This window comes from Ovis canadensis, chromosome 24, assembly GCF_042477335.2.
Source record: "Ovis canadensis isolate MfBH-ARS-UI-01 breed Bighorn chromosome 24, ARS-UI_OviCan_v2, whole genome shotgun sequence".
In the NCBI taxonomy this organism is placed as follows: domain Eukaryota; kingdom Metazoa; phylum Chordata; class Mammalia; order Artiodactyla; family Bovidae; genus Ovis; species Ovis canadensis.
The window spans coordinates 48,281,254-48,307,979 of record NC_091268.1 but is presented as its reverse complement, the minus strand read 5'-3'; the positions used below and the strand labels follow the sequence as shown (position 1 = coordinate 48,307,979).

The following is a 26,726-nucleotide window of genomic DNA, read 5'->3' as shown; positions in this document are numbered from 1 at the left end:
TCCAAACAAGCGTTGGGAGCAAGTCACCAAGACTCCCGTGCCATCTGTCCCCATCCGTTTTGGCCTCAAGACCGTCCAGGAAGACCTGGAGTTTGCAGCTCCGCTACACTGTCGCCTCCTCATCCCGTCCAGTTCAAACGTCACCTCCCCAGTGAAGCCTTCCCGGAAACTCCAGGAACCTCCCCAGCCCTCTCCGCAGCTTCCACCTCTCTCAGGGGTCTGGGACATCCTTGTGAGCCGAGCAAGGCTGAAAGATGCTCTCTTCCGTCACACGCGATGGAAGCGCCGATAGGTGCCCGGCGCCGAGGTGGGGGGCTGGCACGCTTCGGACGCCCAGCCACTGACCGCCTCTAGGAGCTGGTGGACGAGGTGCCGGGCGTTTTCCGCCCGCCCGCCCCCTTGCGGCGCAGCGCCGCAGCCTGAGAAACGCGAGGCCGCGCGAGCGCCCGCCTGACCCCCGCCGCGCCAGGCCCCGCCCTCCCTCACCCGCCCCAGCGCCGGCCCCTTTTGTTCCCTCCCGGAGCCGGGCCGCTCGCTCCGCTCCCGCTCAGCTCGGCTCGGGCTCCGCCGCCGGGAGCGCAGGCGGCGGCTAGGGCTGCCCGGCTCAGCGCCTACCCGCTTTCCTGCCGCCGCCCAGCCGGCCGCACACGCGGCGCGCGAGGCCCGGACCCGGAGCGCGAACGCGGAACCCCGGCGCCGGGAGGGGCTGCAGGCTGTGGGCAGCGGCGCGCGGGGAGGGGGCCCGCAGCATCCTCTGCCCCCGCCGGTGCCCCGGCGCCGGGAGAGGACGGGGGTCGGGCGCCCCCGCCGCCCGCCGCTCCGCCTGCTGCTGGAGGGGCGAAGGTAGGAATAGCCGGACGAACCCCGAGGGAGGGGGCTCGCCGGGCAACAAAGGACCGAGGGATTGCGGGAGGCGGCGGTAGTCCCGGGCCTGGTCCGGAGCCGGGCGGCCGACCCGGAGGCATTGTCGGGGAGTGAGGGGAGGCCGAAGGGGTCGGGGCCCGGCGGGTGGGCGTGAGCGGGAGCTCGTTCTGGGTGCACCCCCGCCCCAACTTCCCCGTCGCCTGCAGGCGAGGAGGGGCTGCTGCCGGCGTTGGGGAACGCTTCCAGAGCTGCGGGTCCCCTCGGTGGAGGCATCCCCAGCGCCCTCGGTGCCCCTAATGGGGGTGGCACAGATGCTAGGGAGCCTCCCGTCGCTCCTTCCAAGGGCAGCGCTGGGTGGCTGGACGCGCCGCAGGGCTCTGGGCTCCCAGGCCCCGCGCGGGGGATGGGGGGAGCTGAGCCTGGTGGGCGCGGCCACACAGCCCTCCTCCAGACCCGGGGTCTGGGAGGACGCGGAGCCCCCGGCCCGGGCTGTGGTCGCTTGGCCAATGCCCTTTGCAAAACTTGGTTAAAGTGCATGGCGCAGGGGGAATAGACGGATGAGGTGGGGCGTCTTCCCGCAGGGGTGCCCCCCCCCCCCCACCTCAGGCTGGCGCTGGTGGCTGGTGAGGCAGCACATTTTCTGCCCTCCCTACGGGGAGGGGCCCTGGCCGCCCCGAGGATGCTACAGCTGGGCCTCCAGGGCCCGCCCGTTTGGGTCCTTTAGGCGGGGCCTGGGCGGGGCAGGGTGCCCACTGGGCACTGCCACGCAAGCCCCAGCCCTACCCTGGATAAGAGGGGGCACCTGGGGGGAAGTCACCCACCCAGCTGCGAATCCCCCAACCTCTGATTTGCCTCCTCTTCCCTTTTGGGTGAGAAGTGGGAGGTCCAGTTTGGGGGGGCTGCTCTCGCTGCTGTGAGATGCCCGAGGGAGGCTTGTGGGGGATGGTGCTGGTCTAGGGATAGCAGGCAGAGGAGGGGGAGGGTGCTGGGAGGACCACGTGGGAGCAAGGCTCCGCACCAGTTGTAACGTAAACAATGAGCCCTTCATTCATCCAGCTGCTGTCACCTGGCCCAGCACTGCCAGGGGCTGGCAGGGGCAGGTACGCAGGGCTGGTGCTTCACTGCCCCCATGGAGCACAGCCCAGCAGCATCAGTGGAGCACAGTGATGGGGGAGCTGGGAGCACACCTGGAGGATGGGGTGGAGCGGGACGTTTGACAGAGCCTGAGCGTAGAAGTTTGCTGCCAGCATCCCAAAAGAGGGGCTGGAGCGTGGGCAAGGGGTGGGAGTCAGAAAAAGAGGCAAGAGACCGGGTGGCTGGTGGGTCAGAAGGCCAGCAAAGGATTTGGGTGACTGGGGCATGATGCCCTTCTCCATAAGCCCAGAATGTGTTGGCATCTGCAGTCCTGGCCTGGGAGGGATGGTGGGACTGGTGAAGGGGGATGGGCTGGAGGGAAGTTTCAAAGGCAGAAGAGTCTGGCAGAGGAGACCTGGGGGGAGCCTTAGGAAGCAGGACTGTGCACCTGTGGGTCCCCAGGTGCAGCCAGAAGGCTGGGAAGGAGGTGCCTGGAATTCCGTACCCAGAGCCTGAAGTCCCAAGCGAGGAACCCACTCGCAGAGGCAGCAATCCTTTCTCAGCATCTGCTCTCCCCTCTGGCAATTAAGTTTGACTGCTGGAGCCTGACAGCCTGGGTTCAAAGCCCAGCCCTGCCACTTACTAGTTGTGTGACCTCAGACAAGTCATGATACCTCGCTCCGCTTCAGTTTTCCCATCTGTAACGTGAGAATACTCAAGGTGTCGCCTTTTAGGGTTGTTGAGAGAACTGAATGAGTAGATAAATGTGTGCGGAGCGTGTGTGCTGCAATGGAGAGAGTGCCCTGTAGGTTTGGGGCCCTTCAGCCTCCATCTACACCCACGAGTGGCCTGTCCTGTCCCCTCCCAAGCTGTTTGTCCCCTGTCAGGCAGTCCTGCCGGTTAGCCTCGCCCGAGGCCCTGCTGTTCTCTGCCTCAGTGCAGCCTCCCCCCTGGGCTGTTCCCTGTCCTGGTCCAGCCTCCCTTGGTGATGCCATCCTTGCTCCCTCTGCTCCAGCCCACGAGGTGGGGGACAGTTTCCTCTTGACCTTTCTGTCCCTAGAGCTGCCACCCTAAAGATTGATCCTGCCCTCTTGATGCCATCTCCCCCGACCTGTGCTTCAGCACCCAGAGGAGAGAAGCTGTATTCTTGACCCTCCCGGTTCCCTGTTACCTTAGTCTGAGCGGTTCTAACAAATGACTGCAGACTGGGTAGCTTTAAACAGCCCATTTACTCCTCACATCTCTGGAGGCTGGAAGGCTGAGATCCACGTGTCAGCATGGTTGGGTGAGGACCCTTTTCCGAGTCACACTTATTTTTGTGTTCTCAAGCTGTAGAGGGGCTTGGAGCTCTGTGGGGTCTCTTTTACAAGGGCACTAATCCCATTGATGAGCACGCCACCCTCCTGACCTAATCACCCCAAAGGCTCCACCTCCTCATACTGTCTCCCTGGGGGGTAGGATTTCAACTTATGAAGCTGGAGGAGGGAGGGCACCTTCAGACCAAAGCCTCTGCCCAGAGGTCTTTGGGGAGAATGTTAGCCTTTGTTTAAAAAGCAGCAACAACAATGCCTACTGAGTGCTTACTCTGCCAGGATCTGTTTTAAGCTCTTTGAACGCATGTCTTAGTTTGTGGATATCTTGATAACATTGCTTATATTTTATGCATGAGGAATTCAAGGCGTGGAGAGGTTTCCCTGTTTGCCCCCCAAGCATTTACATTTATTTGTTTATTTTGGCTGCTCTGGGTCTTAGTTTCAGCAAGCGAGCTCTTTAGTTCCTTGACCAGGGATCAAACCCGACCCCTCTGCATTGTCAGCTCGGAGTCTTAGCCACTGGACCACCAGGGAAGTCCCTCCATGCATTTATTGAGCACCTACTGTGCCTGGACGACATAAGTTCCTTCCACCATCCCACTTGCCCATCTGGTTCACTTCCAGAAAGCAAGGTTTTGGCCATTCCTTCCTCAGACGCCTCCATCCCGCGGGCTCAAGTTCAAAGTCCAGACCCCCTTTGGCTTTCAGGGGCCGCTCCCAGCTGGCAGGGCCCTGCCTTTTATATACCCAGGGCCTCACCTTTTATAAACTGTCTAGTGACCTAGGCTTGACGGGCAAGCCTTGAGGGGAAGGCTTGATGGGAGAAGGGGGAGGGGCCCCCCCCCCCCCCCCCCCCCCGCCCCCAACACCGCTCTTTGGTTTATTCTGTTGCTGCGAACAGGGACTGCCTCCAATTAGGTTAAATGAAAGGGGAGTTGAGAGGAAAGGAACTTTGCAGGAAACGGTTACAGGCGGCCTGGCTCCCCCAGGACCCGGGAAGCCAGCAGGCAGCCCCTCCTCCGGCCTTCCTCTCTCTGGACTCCGGCTTCATCTGCTGTCCTCTCCTGGTGCCTCTGTCGCGGCTCCTCTCTCTTGCGTGGCCGCCCCGAAGGGTGGCTTCAGCTGGAGGCCACAGGACCACCCAGGGGCGCTCCCCTCAGTCTCTGGGTGCTGGACAGCCGGATGGGCCCAGCTTGGGTGAGGGCGCCCACCCCATCTGCTGGGCTGGTGGAGGGCAGGCCACACCATCTCTGGGTCTGCAGGTGGGGGACAGGGCTGGGCACAGCTGGTATGGGGTTATGATGTGGAGTGTGTGGAGTGTGTGTGGCTGCGGGTTGGACAGGGGAGTTGGGGCTCACCATCTCTGGGAGCCCACTGCAGGCCTCCCCACCAGGCTTGGGGCCCAGGACGGGCTCCCCTTCAGCACCAAGGGACTGGGGTCGGGGAGGGGCGGTGCCAGCAGGGGACCCACCCCATCCAACCTCTCCTTTCCTTGCCAGGCGTACAGAAATGGTAACACAGAGCTCATGTTTTCAGAGGAAATGCTTCGGAACGCTAATGAAACATTTCCCCTCTGAATAGAAAGTAGAGCATAGCAGGTGGTTTTGATTAACGAGGCATGAGTTTGGGGCCACGTCCACTTACCGGCTTCCGGCCTCACGGAGCACCCTGGCTCCGACCCTGGAACGTGCCTCTGACTCCAGCCATAGCCCAGGGAGACGCCCGCCCCTCATTCACTTCCATCTTCGCCTTTTTGGTCTCTTCACCGGGAGAGGGGAAATTTGGGACTCATGATGAGGGCCTGGTTTTCCAATCTCTCATCCCTAAAGGAGGTGATGCAGGGCCGATCTGCTCCTCCTCGCCCCCAGCCTGGCCTCGGCTCCACCCGGGGTACCCCAGCCTCACTCTCCAGCATCCAGCGTGGTGGGTGGGAGTGGGTGATGGCTGAGCCCTTCAGCGTGGACAGAGCAGTGGATACCTTAGTTTCAGACCCCACCTTCAAGAGGCGTTTGCTGAATCAGGAAGACATAAGCCCCCTTCTTGAAAGTATTAATGACATCAGTATCTTTGAGGAACATTCTTAAGGCGAGAGTAGAAGAGCCTCCATGCCCAGTGGGGTCACTGCCCCCGACAATGGTTCAAGTCCCCGAGGAAGACTCAGAGGCAGGGCACGGCGTGGGTGGGATGGCCGAGAGGGCTCTCGGGGGGGAAACAGGACTGCACTGTGTCCTGAGGATGGGCGGACTCGAGGTCGAAAAGGCGCGCCTTCCTGAGGGGCACAGAGAAAAGTGAAGTTTGGGGACAGTGGCGCTCAGCATGGAGCCCGCCATTCTTCCAGGCCCGCTGTGAGGTCGGGCATCTGGTTGTAGGCCCCTCCCTGCGATGAAGGAGGAAATGACATGAGGTGTTTTCTGATTTTTTTTTTTGCTACCTTGTATCCTGATTTTGGGGACTTCCCAGGTGGCGCTAGTGGTAGAGCATCCGCCTGCCGATGCAGGAGACATAAGAGATGCAGGTTTGATCCCAGGGTCGGGAAGATCTCCTGGAGGAGGTCATGACCACCCATTCCAGCATTCTTACCTGGAGAATCCCATGGACAGAGGAGCCTGGCAGGCTATAGTCCATAGGATCACAGAGTCGGACACGGCTGAAGCGGCTTGGCATACACACGCATGCATGGCCCATATCCTGATCTCGCTCCTGCTGGTCCCTGTCCTGCTGTCGACTTCCCTGCCGGAGTTCATCTGCTTGTAGGTTCACTCCACTCAGCCCGCATTCAGCTTCTCTCTGACCGAGGGCTGCGCTGGGCACTGGGAACGCAGAGCAGAGGAGAGAAGATGCCCAGAAGGGTCTCCTGTGTTTTTCGTCCAATTCCAGAAAGGACCTGAGGTGATTTACAAAGATAAACGCAGTCTTAGGAGGTGGGAAAGACGTGAGACAATCGGGGCAGGAGGAGCCAGGGTAGCAAACAGCAGATGAAGCCGGAGGGGCTGTAGCACCTTCTGTTGGTGGTGATTTGACCCAGCTTTCCAGCAGCCAGATCCAGGGGGCGTAAGGAGTTTGGAGCGGCTTCTCATTGTCACGCTGTCTTGTGTAAGCCCCTGCTATATATAACATGAAAGTCTGAGTGAGGGGCAGCAGGTCCTGGGAGGGGGTCCCTGGCAGGGGGAAGGGAGGACTGCGGCCGCCTTGTGATCTTAATAACCCTCCTCCCGGAGGCTTCTTAGCAGCAGCTGCAGGGGAGCCGAGAGCTGGGGCTGGATCTCACAGCCAGTCCCCTCCACGAGGGCCTGACGGGGAAGGGGTGAGACCCCGGGAACTAGGAGCCCAACTGGTCCCTGCCGGAGAATCCCCATCCTGCAAGGATGCTGGGAGGTCTGTGATACAGGGATGTGCAGAGAGCTCCGGACACACCCACTGGGCCCCAGGACTTGGCTAAAGGATAGAAGAGGGGTGAAGGGCTTCCCAGATGGCGCTAGTGGTAAAGAACTCACCTCCGGTGTAGGAGACATGAGATGCGGTTCGATCCCTGGGTCTAGAAGATCCCCTGGAGGAGGGCATGGCAACCCACTCCATTATTCTTGCCTGGAGAATCCTCTGGACAGAGGAGCCTGGCGGGCTACGGTCTATAGGGCTGCACAGAGTCAGACACGACTAAAGCGACTTAGCACGCACACAGGAGAGGGGTGAAGGCATTCCGGCATAGCAGGCAACTGGCTGGGCTGTCTTCAGGAGCAGGGAGAAGCTCAGGGAAGTTGGAGCTCAGGGCACTGGGTGGAAGGGGCCCAGGAAACAGGCCGGAAGCAGGAGGGAGCTGGCAGACGCGCTATGGACTGTGGTCTCGGCACCCAGGGCCGTGGGGTGCCCTCCTGACCTCTTGCTTTAAACTCTGCCCTTGTTCTCCCAGCCTGGTGCCTGGAGGAGCGCTGCTCTCAGTTCTGAAGAAGTAAAGAGCAGTGGTTAAGGCTGACTTTCCTGGTGGTCCAGTGGTTAAGACCCCATGCTTCTAGTGCAGGGGGCACAAGTTCGATCCCTGGTTGGGGAACTAAGATCCCACATGCTGTGCAGCATGGCCCCAAATGAGTAAGTTTTTAAAAAGAGCAGAGTTTAAGAATGTGAACTCCATGGCCAGCGGACCTGAGCGGGAATCCCACCTGCCACCGCTCAGTTGTGTCATCCCCAGCAAGCAACCTGCTGGCTCTGGGCCTCAGTTTCCTGGTTAGTAAGTGGCGCTCATGACAGCATCTTCACAGGGTTGCTGTGCACACTGGATAGGTTAATATCTATGAAGGGCTTAGACATGCCTGCAGCAGAATGAGTGTTACAGGTCTGTGATTCCTTGCGCTGAAACAGCTTGGTGGGGATACAGTGCCAGCCCAGCCCAGACTCCTGCACCTGGTACACCACCCAGGTTCAGTCAGGCTCAGTGCAGAGCACAGCTGTGGTGGCCCAGCCCTGGACTGGGGGAGATGCTCAGCAAGTTCTGTTTGATGTTGTTATTGACAGTGATAACAGCCTTGCCAGCTTACAAGAGCCTCTCAGGGCAGCAGGAACTGAGGCAAGAACCCATTCTGAGAGTAGGCTTCAGTCTTTGCTTGATTACCCCCCAGTGACAGGGGGCTCACTATCTGATTCTTTGCTTGTTGGACTCGCTGGTGAGCAGTGGCTCCGTGCCAGGTGTGCGTGGCACTGGGATTCTAGAAGAATGTGAGTTGGTTGAAATGTTGAGTTACTCCTCTCTCTCCTTTCCAGAGATCATGCCAAGCTGGCCAGTGAGTGTGCCCATGGGGTGTGACAAGCTGCCATGGGCCTCCAACTCGACATGAGAAGGATGTTGGAGGCATGCATGTGTGCATGCTAGGCCACTTCAGTCGTGTCCAACTCTTTGCAACCGTATGGACCGTAGCCCGCTGGGCTCCTCTGTCCATGGCGTTCTCCAGGCAAGAATACTGGAGTGGGTTGCATGCCCTCATCCAGATCTTCCCGACCCAGGGATCGAACCTGCATCTCTTATGTCTCTTGCAGTGGCAGGCGGGTTGTTTACCACTAGTGCCACCTGGGAGGCTGATGAAGGCAGAGGAGGGTGTTTTATTCACTCATGTATTCCTTAAGCATCTTTGGAGCTCCCCTGTGGGTTGGGCGCTGTCCTAGGTACCAAGAGCCCCACGACGAACAAGATACTCTAAGAACCTGCCCTTTGAAGCTGTTCTCGGTGAGAGAGGCCAGGGGTCCTGCCAGTGGATGAGAGGAAGGGGTTCTAGCAGAAGGGACAGAGTGTGCAAAGGCCTGGAGATGTGGCAGACTGTGCGTGGCTGTGCCTGGGCGTTGGCGATATTCGGCCAGAATTTCATGACTGGGGGGCATTGATGGGGAGTGCCTTCCTGGAAGCAATAAAAGAAAATACAGACTTTGAGGGCTTGTTAGTCACTGACCTCAGCCCTGGGGCCACTAAATTCGGCCCTGCCTCCCCCGTTCCTTTGCACCACCCTCCGTGCCCCGCCAGCCGTCCTGGCTGGCCCTTCAGAGGTGTATGTGTTACCCATGGACCCTGGCTGGTTCATCCCTTCTCCACGCCACCCACATCCTGGCCATTCATCATGGGCCCTGATTGGTGTCCCCTCCTCTCATGTGGGTGAGGAGCCAGGCTCTGACCTCAGCGGGCTCAGCCTCCCCCTACCCACTGCCTGCAGGGGAAGCCGTGGGAGTGAGAGGACGCTGGGGTGGGAGTCAGCATGCCTTCTTTAGGGAGGAAAGCTGGGGCTGGAAGGCTGTTCGGTGAGCACAGAACCCTCTGTGCCAGGTCCTGGGAGCTGGAGCCCCGTGGGGCTTGAGCCTGCCCGTGGGCAGTCCACAGACCCTTGGGGGAGTCGGATGCATCAGTGGGTCCACGTGGCTAGGTGCTGGCTGGGGTCATCTGCTGGGTGGGGGAGGCCCCAGAGCAGCAGGGACCACGCCTGGCGCAATGATCTGGGCCTGCCCTGCCTCCTCTACTGCTGCCACTGCCCCCAAGCCCAGGGAATTAGAAAAACAACAACAAAAAGCCTTTTGAAGTACAGCGTCCATACGGACAAGTGTGTGTATCATGAGTGTAGTATTTTGTCGACTTTTCTCAAACTGAAATATCTATGTGGCACTCAAATCCAGAATCAGAACCCGCTAGCTCCCCCAGAGCCCCTCTTGTTTTTCCTTCCAGTCTACACCCCTGACCCAAGGGTGACCCCTTCCCTGATTTCTGGCACCGTCAATAAATGTTCACCTGCCTTCGAGCTTCTTTTTATCTTTAAAAACTGTGTTTATTTTTGGCTGCACTGGGTCTTCGTTGCCGTGTGCGGGCTTTCTTCTCTAGTTGTGGCGGCGAGCGGGGGCTACGCTCGCGTCCTGGTGCGCGGACTTCTCTTTGCCGTGGCCTCTCTTGCAGAGCACGGGCCCTGGCGCATGCAGCCTTCGGTAGCTGCAGCTCACAAGCTCAGTTGCCACGCAGTGTGTGGGATCTTCCCGGACCAGAGTACCGACTGGTGCCTCCTGCATTGCAAGGGGGATTCTTAACTACTGGACCACCAGGGAAATCCCTGACCTTCTTTTCAAACGGAAGCATACAGTCAAACTGTAAGCAGTTTCACAGCTGCCTTCTTTCACTCGAGATTCACGCGTATTGTTGCGTGTGGTTGTAGTTCACCCATTGTCATCGTTGTGTGAATAAACCACCACTTGCTTGCTCACTCTGAGGGTGCTGGATATTGGGGTTACTTTCGGTTCGAGGATATTAGGAATAGCCCATGTCTCCTGGTGCATGTATGTGCACTTTTCTGTGGCGACATAGCTCAGGAGGGGCTCTTCGGGTGGCTCTAGTGGTAAAGAGCCAATACAGGGGACATAAGAGATGCGGGTTCAATCCCTGGGTCGGGAAGATCCCCGGCAGGAGGGCATGGCAGCCCACTCCAGTATTCTTGCCTGGAGAATCCCCATGGACAGAGGGGCCTGGCGGGCCACAGTCCATGGGGGTCACAAAGAGTGGGACACGACTGAAGTGACTCTGAGCACCATGCACACATGGCTAGGAGTGGGACTGCAGGGCCACGCTCAGCTGCAGTGTGCAACGCCAGACTGTTTTCCACGTTGCTTACACTTGCCACTCGTACTAGCAGTGCGTGAGTGTTCTGGATATTCCGCATCCTCACCCACACCTGGGGTCCATGCTTCCTTTTATACATTCCAGGGGACGTAGTGTTGTCACGGTGACTAATGAAGGTGAACTTCTTTTCATCTGTTTATGGGTCGTTTGACTACGCTTTTCTGGGGTGAAGTGCTTGTTCAAGTCTTGCTGTGTTTTTTCTCACCTGATGTTGTTGAGTTTTTTCCCGTATTCTGAATAGGAATCCTTTGCAGGATACAGGAATTACAAATTCATTCTCTCTGTCTCTCCTTCCCCCCAGCCCCAGTGGAATCATTTGGGTCACAGAAGCATATGGTCCAGTTTGTCCATCTCTTCCCTTTCAGCACTCCTGTGTTGAAGTCTCTGCCTCACTCCAGCGTTAGGCAGATCCTCTTTCCTGTCTTCTAAAAGCTGTATTGTTTTACCTTTCACATCTAGATCCTGCCCTCTGTCTGCAGCTGATTGTCGTGTATGACGTGAAGCAAGCGTGTTAGTTTCCTGTAGCTCTTATAACAAATGACCACAAACTTAGTTGTTTAAAACAACACAGATGTATTATCTTACACTTCTGGAGGTCAGAAGTCTGACATGGATCTCAGCAGGCTGAAATCAAGATGTCAGCAGGGCTATGTTTCTTCTAGGAATTCTAAGGGAAAATCTGTTTCTGGAAACCTTTTCCAGCTTCTTAGAGGCCACTTGCATTCTTTGGCTGTCAGCCCCTGCCTCCATCCTCAAAGCCAGCAATGTCAGACCGGGTCCTTTGCAGGCAGTCGTCTCTCTGCCTCTGTCTCTCCTGCCTCCCTTTTCCACCTATAAGGACCCTCGTAATTACATTGAGTCTGCCTGGATCATTCAGAATAATCTTTTCCTCTCAGGTCAGCTGATTAGCAGCTTAGTTCTATCTGCAGCCTTAATTCCCTTTTGCCACGTAAACTGATAAATTCACAAGGACCAGGAGGAAGCCATTATTCTGCCAGTCACAGAAAAGATCATGGGGTGTTTTTGGGGTTTTGTTTTTTTTCCCCTCTTGGCTATCCATTTGATCCAGCACCACTTATTGTAAAGACTTTCCCTTTGCTCAAGGGTCTTTTTGAGTTGCTTGTGCAAATCCCAACCCTAGGGAGGAGGCCCAGCATGCTGGGGTGGGGAGGAGAACCCAGGAGATGGGTGACCCTCCTGCAGCTGCGCTGGCCTGGACGGGTTAGATGGAGCTGCCATGGAAACCAGAAGGGAGGGAGGCAGTAGTGAAAGACGACTGGCTCAGCATCCTGGCCAGGGAGGCAGGATACCAGAGCCCGTTCCTTCCTGTTGCCCTGATGGCTGGGTGACCTCAGCAGCCCCGCCCTTCCCTGTGACTCCAATGCTGTCTGGTCTCAAGGACCTTCTTGCCCAGCCCAGCTCTTCTTCATCTGGGCAGTGGTCTCTTACTGTCCTGTTCGCTTCACATTTCTGCCCTGGGCCTCAGTTTTCCCATCCCGTGAAATGGGAATAAAGGTGGGTCAGGGGCAACTAGCCCTTCTCTTTAGGCCTAATGGGGGACCCCATCCAGCAGAGTCAGGCTGATGCCTGGCCAGTGTCCTGGACCAGTGGTGGGAGGATCCCAGCTGTCCGGTCACTGAGTCTGGAGCATGGCCGCACAGCTAGGGCAGGGGCTCTGGGGCCATGGCTGTGCCCTGGTTCTGAGCATGCCAGCTGTGTGTGTGTGTGTAATGCACAGAAGTCTATCCACATTCCTTCCCCTCGCTGGACTGGCAGGGCAGGGAGGGGAAGCCCTGATCCCCTTTGCTGGGAGACAGGATCTGAACTCCCAGCCCAAGGGAAGATGGCCACACCCCAGTCTGTCCAGCTCAGGGAGGACTGACAGGGTGGCCGTTCCTAGAGCTCTGCAGTTGCCCTGGCAGTGGGCAGGACAAGGAAGATACTGACTTACAAGTTAAAAACCGCAGCCCCAAGCTCAGGGGCTATGAGGATGGCAGGATGGCAAGCAGGCGGGACTACATCCCAGCCTTCCGGACTCAGCCCTGCTCGCGGGTCCCCCTGCAGGTGCTGGGGAGATGCGGAGTCGACCAGGGTTCTTGGGTCCGCCTGTCCTTCCCTCCTCAGTCGTGTGGGCGCGCCTGCCCTGTCATCTCCCCAGCTTCGTCCTCTCTCCCCGCTCCTGGAAGCCACATCAGCTGGTGGAGCCTGGGTTCCCGCCCTAGCGCAGCCGTGAGGCTTGGGCCGGGTCCCTTCCACAGGTTTTGAATGGTTGCCAGGCGTCCGCAGGGCAACTCGGACCCCAGATGGGGCCCACTGCTGCCCCATGCTTCCTGGAGTGTCCTGCTGCTAGCCGGCAGCTGTGTGAATGTTGGGCTGACACATTCTGCCCTGTGGTCTCCACACTGGGTGAGAGCAGGGGTGGGTGTGGAGCTGGGGGCACAGGCAGACAGGCCCCACTGCCCCGGCCCTCCCAGGCCTCAGGGGCGGCTGCTCTGAGCTGGCAGGGCTCACAGGGAGGGTGCCCCACTCTCCACTTGCCTGTGGGGATTCCAGCTTCACCACTGGCTGAAATTTCCTGAGCCTCAGTCACATGCAAACAAATGGCCTCCTTCCCCAGCAGGATGGGACAGGCAGTGGGTGCCGGCTGGGTGGAGGCTTATGGGGGCGGTGGTCACACTGGATTTGGGGGTTGGGTAGCACTGGGGTTCTAGTGCAGGTGTGAGTATTGGGGTGCCCAGTGGGCCAGGGCTGGGGGCACCCATACTATGCTTGTATAAGGGCCCACCATTTGGAGCCTAGGGTCAGCACCTGGGGTTCACTCTGGGGCCTGCCCCCCATTCCTCTTGGTGGGTGTGCATGGGAGAGGGAAACTTTTCTCTCCCTCTCTCCTTATGTCTATCTTTAAAAAAAATGTTTTTTTAATTTAAAAAGTATTTTGAGGGACTTCTCTAGCAGACCAGTGGTTAAGAATCCACACTTTTATTGGAGGGGGCACAGGTTCGATCCCGGGCCGGGGAACAAAATTCTGCATGCCTCACCAGGCAGCCTAAAAATAAATAAAAATAAAATTTTAATGTTTTGAAATATTTTAGGCACTCAGAAGAATAGACAGGGCACAGTGAACTCCCATGTAGAGCATGCAGGACTGAAAGAAGCAACTCTTACTAATGAAGCAGGGCTTGTGTGTGGCGGTCCAGTGGCTAAGACTCTGCGCTCCCAATGCAGGGGGGCCCAAGTTCGATCCCTGGTCAGGGAACTAGGTCCCACATGCCCAGCTAAAGAGATCCCGCATGCCACAAGGAAAATTGAAGATTGAGAGTGCTGCATCAAAGACCCAGCTCAGCCAAATAAATAATGAAAAGTGAAAGTGTTACTTGCTCAGTCATGTCAGGCTCTTTGCGACGCTACGGACTGTAGCCCACCAGGCTCCTCTGTTCATGGGGATTCTCCAGGCAAGAATACCGGAGTGGGTAGCCATTCCCTTCTCCAGGGGATCTTCCCAACCCAAGGATCGTGCCCAGGCCTCCTGCATTAAAAAACATAGAAATGAAGCCCCCACGTGCCCCGCTCCAGCCCCATCCCTCAAGCCACATTTGCTGGGGGTGCTGTGGATTAGCACCACGGAGGTGCCTCCTGGACGCTCGGCCAAGGTCCATGGTTGGGTGTCCTCTGCACCCGCACGGCTCCCTGCCCCCCTCCCTTCCCGGTGCCCACTGGTGACCTCTACCCTGAGGCCTTTCCAGCAACTTGGTATCACCTGGCTCTTTGACTTTGCGCCCATCTGATTGGGTGGGAAACAGGATCTCCTGGTGGCTTGGATCTGCGACCAGGAGGCCCCACCTGTCTCCTGAAAAGCTGGCCTGCTCACGCCCTGCTGTCATCGGGTGCCCTCAGCTTGGTGCCCGGGGTCCCTTTCTTCTTCTCCTCCAGCCCCTGACCCTGCACACCAGGTGGGCGCCCCAGACCCCCGTCACTTCCCACCTAAATGAGCCCCCCCCCCGCTGCCCCAGCCCCTCCCTTCTCCCAGGTCCCTCCTGGCATTGACTCTCCCTCCATCCTTTCCTTAGCCCTCTCTACCCCGCCTCCTCCCACCCCCCCACCGCTGTTTGCCACCTGCTCAGCGTCTGTCCCCTCTCTGTCCCCTCCAGCCCCTCCCTCTGTCTCAGTTCAGGCCTCCTGGAGTCCCTGTCTGTCACAGCAGCCCCCACCCCCCTCATCCTCAGCGGGTCCTGGAGGTTTCGCTAAAATGCTCATCTGGACACACAGGGAAGTGAGTCAAAAAGAAAAAAAAATATCGTATATTAACGCACATATTTATGGAATCTAGAAAAATGGTACAGACGAACCTATCTTTAGGGTAGGAATAGAAACGCAGACCTGGAGAGTGGACATGTGGCCAAGGTGGACAGGGGAGTCTGGGGCAGGTTGGGATTGTAGCACTGACGCGTACACCCTGCCGTGTATAAAACAGCTGGGGAGGGGGCTTCAGGATGGAGGGGACACAGGTGTACCTGTGACCAACTCATATCGATGGATGGCAAAAACCATCGCAATATTGTAAAGTAATTGTCTCCAAATAAAATCAAAAAGTAAAAATAAATAGCTGGTGGGAAGCTGCTGTATAGCACAGGGAACACCACCCGGGGTCTGTGCGGGTCTAGGGGGGTGGGATTGGCAGGGGGCGGGAGGTTCAAGAGGGAAAGCCTGTGTGTATCCTTTACTTTGTTGTACAGCAGAAACTAGCACATTATCAAGCAGTTATACTCCAACAATACAGTTTTTTAAAACATTAAAACAAATATTCTTCAGAGGTGTAGAAAAATGAAACAGAGCAAAAAACTTGAAAGGATTTGATGAGAAATTCTCTACAACATATATACATACTTGACATAATAAAGCTGATTTCTTTGTGTTTTCCAAGAGAAAAAAAAGGCCCATGCAAACTGTTGGATTCTTTGCTCAATGTCTTCCCAGGCGCTTTATCTCCACCCCGTCCCAATGTCTAGGAGACTCTCACCCCACCCCCCGTCAGCCAAGCGTCCCTTTCAGTCCCTTGGATACCCCCCCACCCCCGCCCCATTGTAAGCACTCTAAATCCTCAGCTGTTTGGTCGACTTGGCAGGGTGGGGTCTGGCAGCCCCCACCCCGTTCTCCCCGTTACCGCACTCTTCCTCCCCTCCCCCACCCCACCCGTGGCACTGTTGTGGTCCCCAGCCTTTGGGTAGGGGGCCACACTGAGTACATCTCTGGCTGCCACGTGGCTCAGAGGAGCAGGGGGAGCTTGGGCACCCCGCCCGGGGGATCCGTGGGGGTGGGGAGGGGGCGCAGCCCCTCCCCCGCGCCCCCACCCCACCCCAAGAGCCGCCTCTGTTGGGCGGAGGGGAGGGCTGCCCTCCAGCAGGAGAGCCCAGGGTGCAGCTGATGGCTGAGCTGAGGTCTGGTCCTGGGAGCTCACTTCCTGGTGCCGCCTCCTGCGCCCTTTGGGCAATGCTGGCACGAGGGCATGGGCTTTCCACTGTCCTATTTGGCACCTTTCCCCGATCTGCCGGGCTGCACCCTGGGCCTCCGATTGGCAGAAAGTTCTTGGGCCCCATCCCCCCTCCAACCCCTGCCCCGCGAACTGATGCCCGCCACCCCCGGGGACAGCTGAAATGGAAACCCTGAAATGCAGCCCGGTTTGTCTTCGGTCAATGGCGATTGAAGGCGCCACAAAGGGGGCCTGTTATTCTGAATGCCGCCCACCCTCGCCCGCCTCTGCGATGCCTGCCTTCTTGTGGCCCCGGGTCCTAGGGGGAGGCAGTGTGTGCGTTCCAGGCCTGCGGAGAACATAACAGACTGGATCGTAGAGACGCTGCCCCTTCTGCACAGCCTGTGTGCTGGGCACAGAGGCAGCCTCGTGGGGCTGTCTCCGCGGCCTTGCACGTCCGTGCTCCCCACGTGGCAGCAGTGTTCCCTCCCATTTTACAGGTGATGACGCTGAGGCTGACACCTGGCCAGGGCCCTACAGCTATTCGTGATGGGTCTAGAGTTTGGGCTCCGTGAGACTGAAAGCAATACTTCCTCCCAGGCCTCCCCCATCGGCCGCAGCGTGGTCAGAGGCCAGCGTGTCCCCACGACCCAGCTTTTTCCAAGAAACCCCTCTCTTCCTGTATCCCACGAGCGGGCCTGAGTCATAAAGGGCCCTCCTCCCCCTCTTCCTGTTCCATTTCCCCCTCGCCATGCTCCCCCAGCGCTGGAGCCCTGCGCGGGGGCTGGGGTGGGGCTGGGGGTGGGCGGCGGGCCTCTCCTCCCCTGGCCCCAGCCCTCCCGGGACTGGGTTACACCGCCTGGGTTCTGCTGTCTTCCGGTCTCCTTTGTCAGTGAGGCACGTGGGCGCCCTCCCCAGAGGCCAGGGGTCTCACAAATGTTATTCCAGGCCTGGTCCAGGCAGCGCGGGGAGGCGGGGCCGGACCTGGGTCTGACTCCCGCCGAGCTGCTGAGCGGTCTGCGGTTTTAGGTGCCTCTTCGGACTTTCCTGCGCATTAGATGTTCACTTGTAGGATGCCCACTGCCTCACCAGGGTGTATGGTCTGGCACATAGTAGGTTCCTCATACTGGATGCTCCTGGGTCATCAGGGCCTGGGAGGGCAGGAGGGCGACTATGGGAGCCTCTGGAAGCCTCCCCTGAGAGCAGTATCCCTGGAGATTTGTTGTCCTCTGAGCCACAGCAAATGTGCTGTCCTATGGGGTTTCTGAATCACGAGCTCTGTGCCAGGTACTGTGCTGAAGCTGGGATTCCCAGAGAGGAGGGCTCCCAGGAGGCAGATGAAAATAAGAGAACAGTATCCTCTCTCCTTGGCTCAGTGTGTGATCCTCAAGCCTCTGTGGGTCAAAGGTCCTGGGGGACTTCCTGGAGGAGGAGGCATTGGGCCAAGTGTTTCATATGTGGCTGAAATATGTGAAGTGAAGCAGGTGGGAGAAAAAGGCACAGGAAGAGTCTGGGACGTGCAGGAGTGTCAGGCGAGTGGTGAGGAAATGCAGGGTCATCGTCAGTGAGGCTGGCTGGGGAGGCTGGAATGCCAGACACAGTTTTGACGCCTGGTCCTTGTCTCAGAGGGCAGGCAAGATAGTCAGTGGACCAGCTGCCTGAAAAGCTGCGGTGTCAGACAACCAGCTGGGTTGATCATTACAAGCCACTCAGTCCTGAAAGCTGGACGCTGGGGAGGTGAGGGGAGCCTCCTGGGCCTTTCATTGCTATAAGCCGGTGTCATTAACCATTCAAGTGATTCACCGAGCATCTGTAGGCACTAGGCCTGCATCAGGACCAAGGATACCACAGGAAACAAAACGGGCTTAAGTCCTATCCTCAGGCAGTAGAGAAATACAAAGCAGGGGCAGCGTGGGGTGGGCTTGTACTCTTACAAGGGGACACTGGATCAGGTGCTTGAAGGAGATGAGCAGCGCTCTGCATATCTGAGGGAAAAGCACTCCAGGCAGCGGCAACAGCATGTGCAAAGGCCCTGAAGCCAGGACATGCTTAGCGTGAGCAAGTGTGGCTGGAGTGGAGTGGGCCAGGGAGGGCCGTGTAGGGCGTGAGGAGGACCTTGAGGGCTATTTGCACTAATTTCTGTGGGAAGTCTTCAGGAATTTTTTTTTTTAATGGATTTAAAAAGTTGAGATCTAATTTACCTACCATTAAATCTATCCATTTTAAATGTAGTTTAATGACTTTTAGTATAAACATATGGGTGGGCAGCCATCACCACAGTTCAGGGTTAGACTATTTCTACCACCCAGAATGTTCTCTTGTGCCTATTTGAAGTCAGTCCCTGCCCAACGCCCAGCAACTGCTGATCTTTCTGTGTCTATAGTTTTCAGATTTCAAACAACATGTAGTCTTTTGTGTCTGGTTTCTTTTGCTTGGCATAGTGTTTCTGGAGGCTCATTCAATATTGTTGCCTATATCTGTAGTCAAGGACTTCCCTGGTGGTGCAGTGGTGAAGACTCTGCCTTCCAATGCAGGGGGTGTGTGTTCAATCCCTGATTGGGGAAATAAGGTCCTACATGCTGCAGGAAAGTGGAAATGTCAGTCGCTCAGTTGTGTCCGATTCCGCAACCCTATGGACTGTAGCCTGCCAGGCTCCTCTGTCCATGGAATTCTCCAGGCAAGAACACTGGAGTGGGTTGCCATTCCCTTCTCCAAGGGATCTTCCCAACCCAGGAGTCAAACTCGGGTCTGCCGCATTGCAGGCAGATGCTTTACTGTTTTGAGCCACCGGGGAAGCCCTGGTGGTCATGCCATATGGCATGGCCCAAAAAAAGTACAGTTGGGTTCTGCATCTGCAGTCAGAGGCAGATGCGGTCTGCACCATTTTTTCATTTCTCCCAGCAATCTGTTCTGATTATTCCACATCGTCATCAGCACTGGATATTGCCGGTTTTTCTGATGTTAGCCGCTCCAGTCAGCGTGAAATGGTATCGCATTGTGGTTTTGATCCGTATTACCCTCGTGACTGAGGACGTTGGCCATCTTTCCAGGTGCTTGTTGCTGTTTGTACATCTTCGTTGGTGAAGTGGGTATTCAGCTCTTCTGTTCATTTTGTTTATTAGGTCTTGTTAGTAAGCTGTCAAGTGTTCTCTTTTTAAAAGTCATCTATTAATTATTTGTGTTTGCCCTGGGTCTGTTGCTGCACGTGGGGCTTTTCTCTAGTTGTGGTGCGAGGGCTTCTCATTGCGGCGGCTTCCCTTGTTGCCGAGCACAGGCTCTAGGGCACGCAGGCTCCACTAGTTGTGGGTGGAATCTTCTTGGACTAGGGATCGAAGCAGTGTCCCCTGCATTGGCAGGTGGATCCTCAACCACTAGACCACGGGAGTCCAAATGTTCTTTATATGTTGGTGATAGGTGACATTTATTAGATACATGATTTGTAGCTTGACCCATGCCTAACAGCAAGTGACTCCTGAGCCCCAGAATTCCTGGGATATTAGGTAGTTGGTCAGGCGGTTAGACAGAGAAGGCAATGGCACCCCACTCCAGTACTCTTGCCTGGAAAATCCCATGGACAGAGGAGCCTGGTGGGCCACAGTCCATGAGGTCGCTAAGGGTTGGACACGACTGAGCGACTTCACTTTCCCTTTTCACTTTCATGCATTGGAGAAGGAAATTGCAACCCACTCCAGTGTTCTTGCCTGGAGAGTCCCAGGGATGGGGGAGCCTGGTGGACTGCCATCTATGGGGTCGCACAGAGTTGGACACCACTGAAGTGACTTAGCAGCAGCAGCAGGTGGTTAGAATGCTGGATTTGGTGGATTCTGGGGGGCCGGGCAGGTCAAGGCTGGCACGTATGCCTTGCTCCCATCAGCCCACTTGGGCGTGTAGGTGCCACCATTGTGTGGCTTAGGGGAGGTCATTTTCCTCTGCTCTGATGTCTAGCCGCCCTGTATGAGGAGCTGACTCTTCCCATGGCTGTGCCAGGGTGGGTAATAGTGTTGCTGGCTCATCTTGCTGGCCCGAGAGCCGTTCTGGGAACACTTTGCATATTCCTGCTGGGAGCACTGTGGGTTGGCTTCTGTATTAGTCAGAATTTATTTGATTGTGAGTGACGTGCATGTATGCTCAGTGGCTGAGTTGTGTCTGACTCTTTCCAACCCCATGGACTGTAGCCTGCAGACAAGAATACTAGAGTGGGTTACCATGCCCACCTCCAGGGGATCTTCCAGACCCAGGGATCGAACCCACGTCACTTGCATTGGCAGGTAGATTCTTTACCACTGCCTCACCTGGGAAGTCAATTGCAGGTGTCCCTCAAAGAGAATTAGGCAAAAAGATATAACAATGCCTGTGTGTGTGTGAGGATTTGTTGGCTGATGTGAGTGAAGGGCTCAAGGGACCACCTTCAGGTTCAGCTGGATCCAGGCCCTCTGAATCCTGGGACTTGGCTCTGCTTTCTCTGTGCTGGCGCTGCTCCCTTGCAGGCTCTGCCATGTGGTATCCCTGCAGCTCCTGGCTTTGATCCCACAGCCAGGCAGCCCCGGAACAAGAAGAGCACCTCTTCCCAAAGCTTCCAACCAGAGTCTGGGCCCTGATGCTCCTTGGGTCACACCACCTTCCTTCAGCTAACCATGGGGCTCTGGCCAGGCCTGGGTCATGTGTCCACTCTAGGTGTGGGGGTTTGGGGTCAGCTCACATAAGGCATATGGGGCTTCCCAGGTGGCACTAGTGGTAAAGAACGCACCTGCCAAGCAGGAGACATAAGAGATGCAGGTTCGATCCCTGGTTCAGGAAGATTTCCCTGCAGGAGGGCATGGCAGCCTACTCCAGTACTCTTGTCTGGAGAATCCCGTGGACAGAGGAGCCTGGTAGGCTGCATGGGGTTGTACAGAGCCAGACACAACTGGAACGACTTAGTGTGCACACATAGATCATAATGCGTCAAGAATGGAGAAAAGGGGATCGCCCCGGCGGCTCTGTGGCAAAGAATCCACCTGGCAGTGCAGGGACACCGATTTGATTCCTGGTCTGGGAAGATCCCACATGCTTTGGAGCAACTAAGCCCGTGCACCACAACTATTGAGCCTGTGCTCCAGAGCCTGGGAGCTGCCACTGCCGAGCCTGGGAGCTGCTACTGATGAGCCCATGTGCCCTGGAGCCTGTACTTCACGACAAGAGAAGCCTGAACGTTGCAACTGGAGAGAAGGCCCCCCCTCGCCACAACTAGAGAAAAGCCTGAGTGCAGTAATGAAGACCCAGTGCAGCCAAAAATAATAAATAAATCATAAAATTTTTAAATTGGGGAAAAAAAAGAATGGAGAAAAATGTTCTCTAAAAAGGAATAGTGTTCTATGTCCAAGAGTGGGATGAGATACGGCGCCCCTGGGGGGTTGATGCTTTCTCCCCAAATCCTCTATCCGTCCGTGGTGCTCTGTATTCCCTCTCCCCACTGGACAGTGTGCCCCCCAAGGCAGAGGGCACATCCTGCCTGCGGCTCTGGGGGCAGGACAGGGCCCAGCGGGTGGTGAGTCCTCCACGGACACCTCGTAAAAGAGAGGGAGCGCGCACAGTGCGGTGGGGGTAGAGTAGTGGGCCCGTCCTTTCTGCTCCCCCAACCCCCACCGCAGCCAGGCCCATCTTGCTGTCACCTGGTACCCTGAGCTGATCACCATGGATATGGGGACTTCCCCTCTCAGGAGTCCCCTTTGTCAGACTCTAGTGCCCTGCATGCTGTGTGCATCGCACTCTTCTCTGCTTAGTCATAAAAGCAGGGGCTGTAACGGTGGGAGGGCGGGCAGAGGGCATGCTGAGTCCATCCTGGTGCGAGGTTGGGGCAGGTATAAGCTTCTCTGGGTGTGGGTGTGTCCCTGCACTAGGGATGGGGTGGGCGGGTGCTGGACTCAATAGCTGGCATGTGGCCTGTGTGGTAAAGCAGGTTGATTAAATTAGATCTTGCTTTGTCCACCCACATTGAGAAGGATGTGAGCTGTTGGCTAGTCCTAGAGGGTCTGGGGTCCACTGGGGAGTGACCCACCGGGTTGCCCTGCATGTCAGAACTTGCCGGCCTGTGCTCTGGTGGTAAGAGCCGCATTCAGCTGTCGGTGGCTGTGATGACCCACGTGGTCCTGCTCTGGGGCGTCTGGGGTTAATACAGCCAGTGCCACAGACCCCCACGCCAGCTCACTCTCGATTCTCACCTCCTGGGCCCAGGACCTGGGCAGAGAGAGCGAGCCAGACCAAGAGCCCTGCAGACCAGGACGCAAGTGCCGACATCTGCCCATGCACAGCCCCCGCCTGTGACCACTTCTCTGTGCCTCAGCTTCCCCATCTGGAAAATGGGGGTGACTGTGGTCTCTGCTTCACGGGGCCAGGGATGTGATGTCATCTGGTGACGTGATGTCGTCCCTCCTGTTGTCTGCCCACAGGTGAATGGCCATGGCGGAGAGCACGTGACCCGCGCAGACCTTCTGTGCCCACCCAGTGGCACCACCATGCAGAAGCCCAGCGGCCTGAAGCCCCCCGGCCGCGGGGGGAAGCACTCAAGCCCCATGGGGCGGACGTCCACTGGGTCAGCCTCGGCCTCTACCACCGTGGCGCCTACTGGCTCTAAGGAAGGTGCGTAGGGCCGAGGGTAGAGGGGGGAGGGGCTGGACGGGGGTGGCGGGGAGTGGTCCTTCTGGAAGAGCTGAAAGGACTTGAGCCACTGCCTGACCAGCCTGGAGGCCAGTGGTTCTGGGAAGTTCTTCTTGATGTCTGCCCACATCCCTCTGAAAATTAACTAGTGATGGGCAGTGACACAGGCTTTGGGTTCATTGTTCCTTTTGACACTCTTCCAGCTCCAGGAGGCAGGTACCACTGTTGCCTTCCCTTAGGGATGAGACAGTGGAAGCCCGGGGAGGCATGGCACCTTGCCCACATCACTCAGCCTGGAAGACACAGCCCGATTCACGCTCCAACCTCTGCCAACCTCTCTGCGCCCACTCATTCCCCTTCTGGGGTCTGAGATGGTCCCCATCTTCCCACCAGCTTTCTTGTGTGCCACTCAGACCCATGCCCTTGACCTTGCTTTGCTTATGTAACTTCCTGTGGGTGGGCACAGGGTGCCCGCAGGGCAGGGCTAAGGCTGGGTGCTCTGGCTGGAGGCACCAGCTCTGAAGGCAAATGGGTTGAGGACAGCTGTTAGCTGTTGCCTTTTTCTGGTGACAGAAGTAAGATAGTCCACTGTGTACTGGTCAAAGTTTGATGGTAAAATTGCCAGTCATCATCTCTAGAGGAAACTGTTGGGTTGGCCAGAGAGTTCATTCGGGTTTTTCCATACGATATAACAGTAAAACCCAAACAAACTTTTTGGCCAGCCTGGTATTATTACTTTGGTTTTTATCTTTTTACCTTTCTCTTAGCTGTTTGCAATCATGCTGCAAATACAACCTGAAAATCTGCTTTTTCCCTTTTAACATGATCAAGTGGATTTGTTCATGTCACTAAAAATCTCGCATGTCCATCATTTATAAATGGCTGTAGATACCCTATTCACTCAACAAATATAAATCAAGGGCCTGCTCTGTGGACGCAGTCCTAACCACTAGACTCTCATTTTGAGCAAAACTGGATGTGGTCCCAGCCCTTGGGGGACTGCCAGCCTGGTGGGGGGCGGGGTGCTAAGTATCATGAGGTCCTCTAACCAGGGCCTGACATGGTCCCAAGGTCAACAAAACCTTCCCTGAGGAGGGCACGTGTGAGCTGAGGTCTGAGGGTGACGGTTTACTAGAAGAGGAGGGGAAGGCATTCCAGGCAGAGGGAATAGGGCGTGCAAAGGCCCAGTGGCAGAAGAGAGCGTGGTGAGTATAAGGGAGGCGAAAAAAGTGAGTGTGGCTACATTATGTCCAGTGAGAAGTGTGCTGGTGAGATAGGGGTAGACTGATTGTGGGGGACAAGTTGGGGTTATACAGGGAGTTTCACTTCCATCCTGACGGTGGGAAGCTGCTGGGAAATTTTCAGTCGAAAGGAATATGATAGAGGGAATTGGGAAATGAGGAGTATGAGGTTGGGGAGGGCGGCAGAGGCAGGTGATGAAGGGCAGGGGGACTGGGTTTGTTTTAACTGTGATTGGACCTGTTGGAAGATGTTATTATAGCAGAGAACATCTGGGTGTTGCCAAGCATCCTTCAAGCTAGGAGAAAGGGTTGCAGGGGTTAAGAACAGGGTGGAGGAGATGGGCGAGGAGGCGTGTGGTCACCCAGGTGAGGATGTTTGCACTCACTGCCAGGGCTGTGAGAGGTCAAGGGACTGACCACCATGAGTGGGCTGCAGGGAAGACTTCCTGGAGGAAGTGTGAGTGAGCTCAGCCTGGAGGCTGGAGGAATGTAAATGTAAAGGCGGGTGACGTGGGACCTGGAGGAAGAGCCTGGCCAGAGGCACCAAGCAGGCTGAGCTCGGTCCAGTGCGGGTGGAAGTTGTGTAGCCCCATGATTGGAGGGGGCTTCCATGATGGCTTAGCAGGTGAAGAACCCGCCTGCCAGTGCAGGAGGCACAAGAGATGTGGGTTCCATCCCTGGGTCAGGAAAATCCCCTACAGAAGGAAATGGCAGCCCACTCCAGTACTCTTGCCTGGAAAATTCCATGGGCAGAGAAGCCTGGTGGGCTGCAGTTCATGGGGTTGCAAAGAGTCGGACACAACTGAGTGTGCTTGCGCGTCCACACACACACACACACACACACACACACACACACACACACATACACACTGATTGGAGAAGGGCTCAAGAGAGGCCCCTTGCTGACCCTCTTCCTTCTTCAAGAGAGCCCATAGCACCTTCTGGATTCTTTCCTCCTTGCCCCCGCTCTGATCTAGAGAGGCCTGAGTTCTGGCTGTGATCCAGCTCTCACATCCCTCCTAGCTCTGCCCCTGCTGTGTGACCTTGAAAGAGTTACTTGACCTCTCAGAGCCGCAAATGGGATAATAACATTTCTCTCATGGAATCAACTGAGTTAATAAAAGTGAAGTGCCTGCAGGCACAAGGCTCATTAGAGAGTAATTTCTTTTCCTTTCAACCATCCATAATCTCATTACGGAAAGATCTGAGTGATAAAAGAAGGAACTCCCATTACTCCTCCATTTAACCTAATCACACCCCCACACACCCATTGTCCTCTATTTCCTTCTGGTCTTTCCTATTGCACGTGGTGTTTCAAGCAGTCGAGGCATGGTACGTGGTGTTTCAAGCAGTCGAGGCATGGTTTGTATCCAAACCTGCATCTGACTGCTGGGCATTTCATTGCCTTCTGTGGCACGTGCCCCCTGCTAAGGCAGTGTCATCTTTGCCGTCTCGTCTTGAACGGCTCCGTCGTTGTGGTCCCTGGAGGGAAGGGGATCAGACCACACTGTGGGGCCTGCTGGTTGCCTCCTGGTCTCCCTGGTGTGGGAGCCCCTGAGGGTGGGGCCTGGGTGGTCTGCCTGGACCCCAACTCTGCAGGGGGGTTTGTTCTGGGGAGAGGGGGTGCCACTCCATGAATGCTCGATCGATCAGGAGCCACGCCCCCCGCCAAGGGACACACTGGTGGCCAAAGGGGGCAGCTGTGCTGTGTGCCGCCCTCCTTCCTGCTCGGGCACCTGGTGCCTTTGCAGGTCAGAGAGACACAGACCCCGGGCTGGGGGAGGGAGTGATTGGCTAGGGCGAGGACCCTGTGAGAGGGGGAGGGAGGCGTTTTTGGCATAGCTCCAGGTCTCATAACGAGTCCCCGCAGAGCTGGGATGGGGGGCCGCAGCAGGGGAGGACGGTGCCTGCCCCCAACTCCTGTTGGCCTGTGGGCTCCCTCACCCATGCAGTGGAGCTGACCATCGGCTCTCCAAGGTGCTGAAGGTGCCCGTCCCCAAGGGACACTGGGACTCTGGGGGTAGGCACTGGGGCGCCGAGAGAGGGTCTGGCAGAAGCTGGAGCCTGGCGGTGGTTGGAGGGGGCAGTTGCTCTGGGAATCAGGGCAGTGGCAGCCTCCCAAAGTATGAGCTCAGCCTCCGGGCAGAGGGTCTGCCAAGGGCCGGGCCTGGACTGATGCCCCAGCCCACCCCAGCCTGTGTCGGTTCCCAGAGTGGTGACACACAGGGAGAGGATGGCCTTGGGTGGAGGGGAACGTGGGAGGGGGTCTCCCATACCAGGAGGTGGCCCAGAGGTGGTCAGGGCAGGTGCATAGGATGGCAGTCTGGGGCCCACCAGTGGACCAAGACCTGGATGGGCCTCGAGGTCAGGGGAGCCCAGCCAGATGGGATGGAACCCCTGGAGGCTGCTTCAGATCGGGGGGGCGGCGAGGGGGGGATCCTCGCTCAGGAGGTGACACTGGCTGCGAAGATCTGAGCTGACGAGCAGGAAGCTGCCCAGCTGAGGTCAGGGGAAGGGCATCCTGGAAAGGTTCTGTGTCTTGAAGTCTCTGAGGACTAGAACGGACGGAGAGCAGCTTGAGGGGTCCTTGGAGGGTTGTGAGTGGGCCAGGGTAGGCGCAGGACTGGAAGGGAGATGGGGCGCTGAGACCCGGGCTTCCCTGGGGGTTGGGGCTCTATCCTGGGCCTGAGGAAGACACGGGGGGATTTCAGGCCTTCAGGCCCTCAGATGCTGCTGGTGACGGTCCTCACTGTGGGTCAGGAGCAGCCCTGGTTGGTCCAACACTGCTGGGCCGTCATGGGAAAGATGGGACCACAGTGGGCTTGCATAGGACCCTTTGGCCTTCTGGGTCCGCTTCTGAGCCTCAGGTCAGGGGCAGGCCGGGCCAGGCCATGGGTGTCCCTCTGGAACAAGAAGGACTGGCCGCGGGGACCTGGAGGAGACTCAAGGGCGGCTGAGCAAAGGGACAGACCACAAACCACCGTTGAGGTCTTCTGCCC

At 57.1% G+C, this 26,726-nt stretch overlaps 1 protein-coding gene across 2 annotated transcripts in view; it reads left to right on the top strand.

Annotated features, from left to right (window-relative positions):
* The first annotated feature begins 509 nt into the window (after positions 1 to 509).
* CLIP2 (CAP-Gly domain containing linker protein 2) overlaps positions 510 to 26,726 on the top strand; it is a 75,500-nt gene continuing 49,283 nt past the window's right edge. Inside the window, exons 1-2 of one of the 2 annotated variants that reach the window (XM_069571459.1) lie at positions 510 to 843; positions 22,279 to 22,468. In XM_069571459.1, the coding sequence (XP_069427560.1) occupies positions 22,345 to 22,468 (124 nt within the window). In that variant the 5' untranslated portion in view covers positions 510 to 843; positions 22,279 to 22,344. The remainder of the gene's footprint in view (positions 844 to 22,278; positions 22,469 to 26,726) is intronic. The other variant, XM_069571460.1, reaches the window with a different exon arrangement.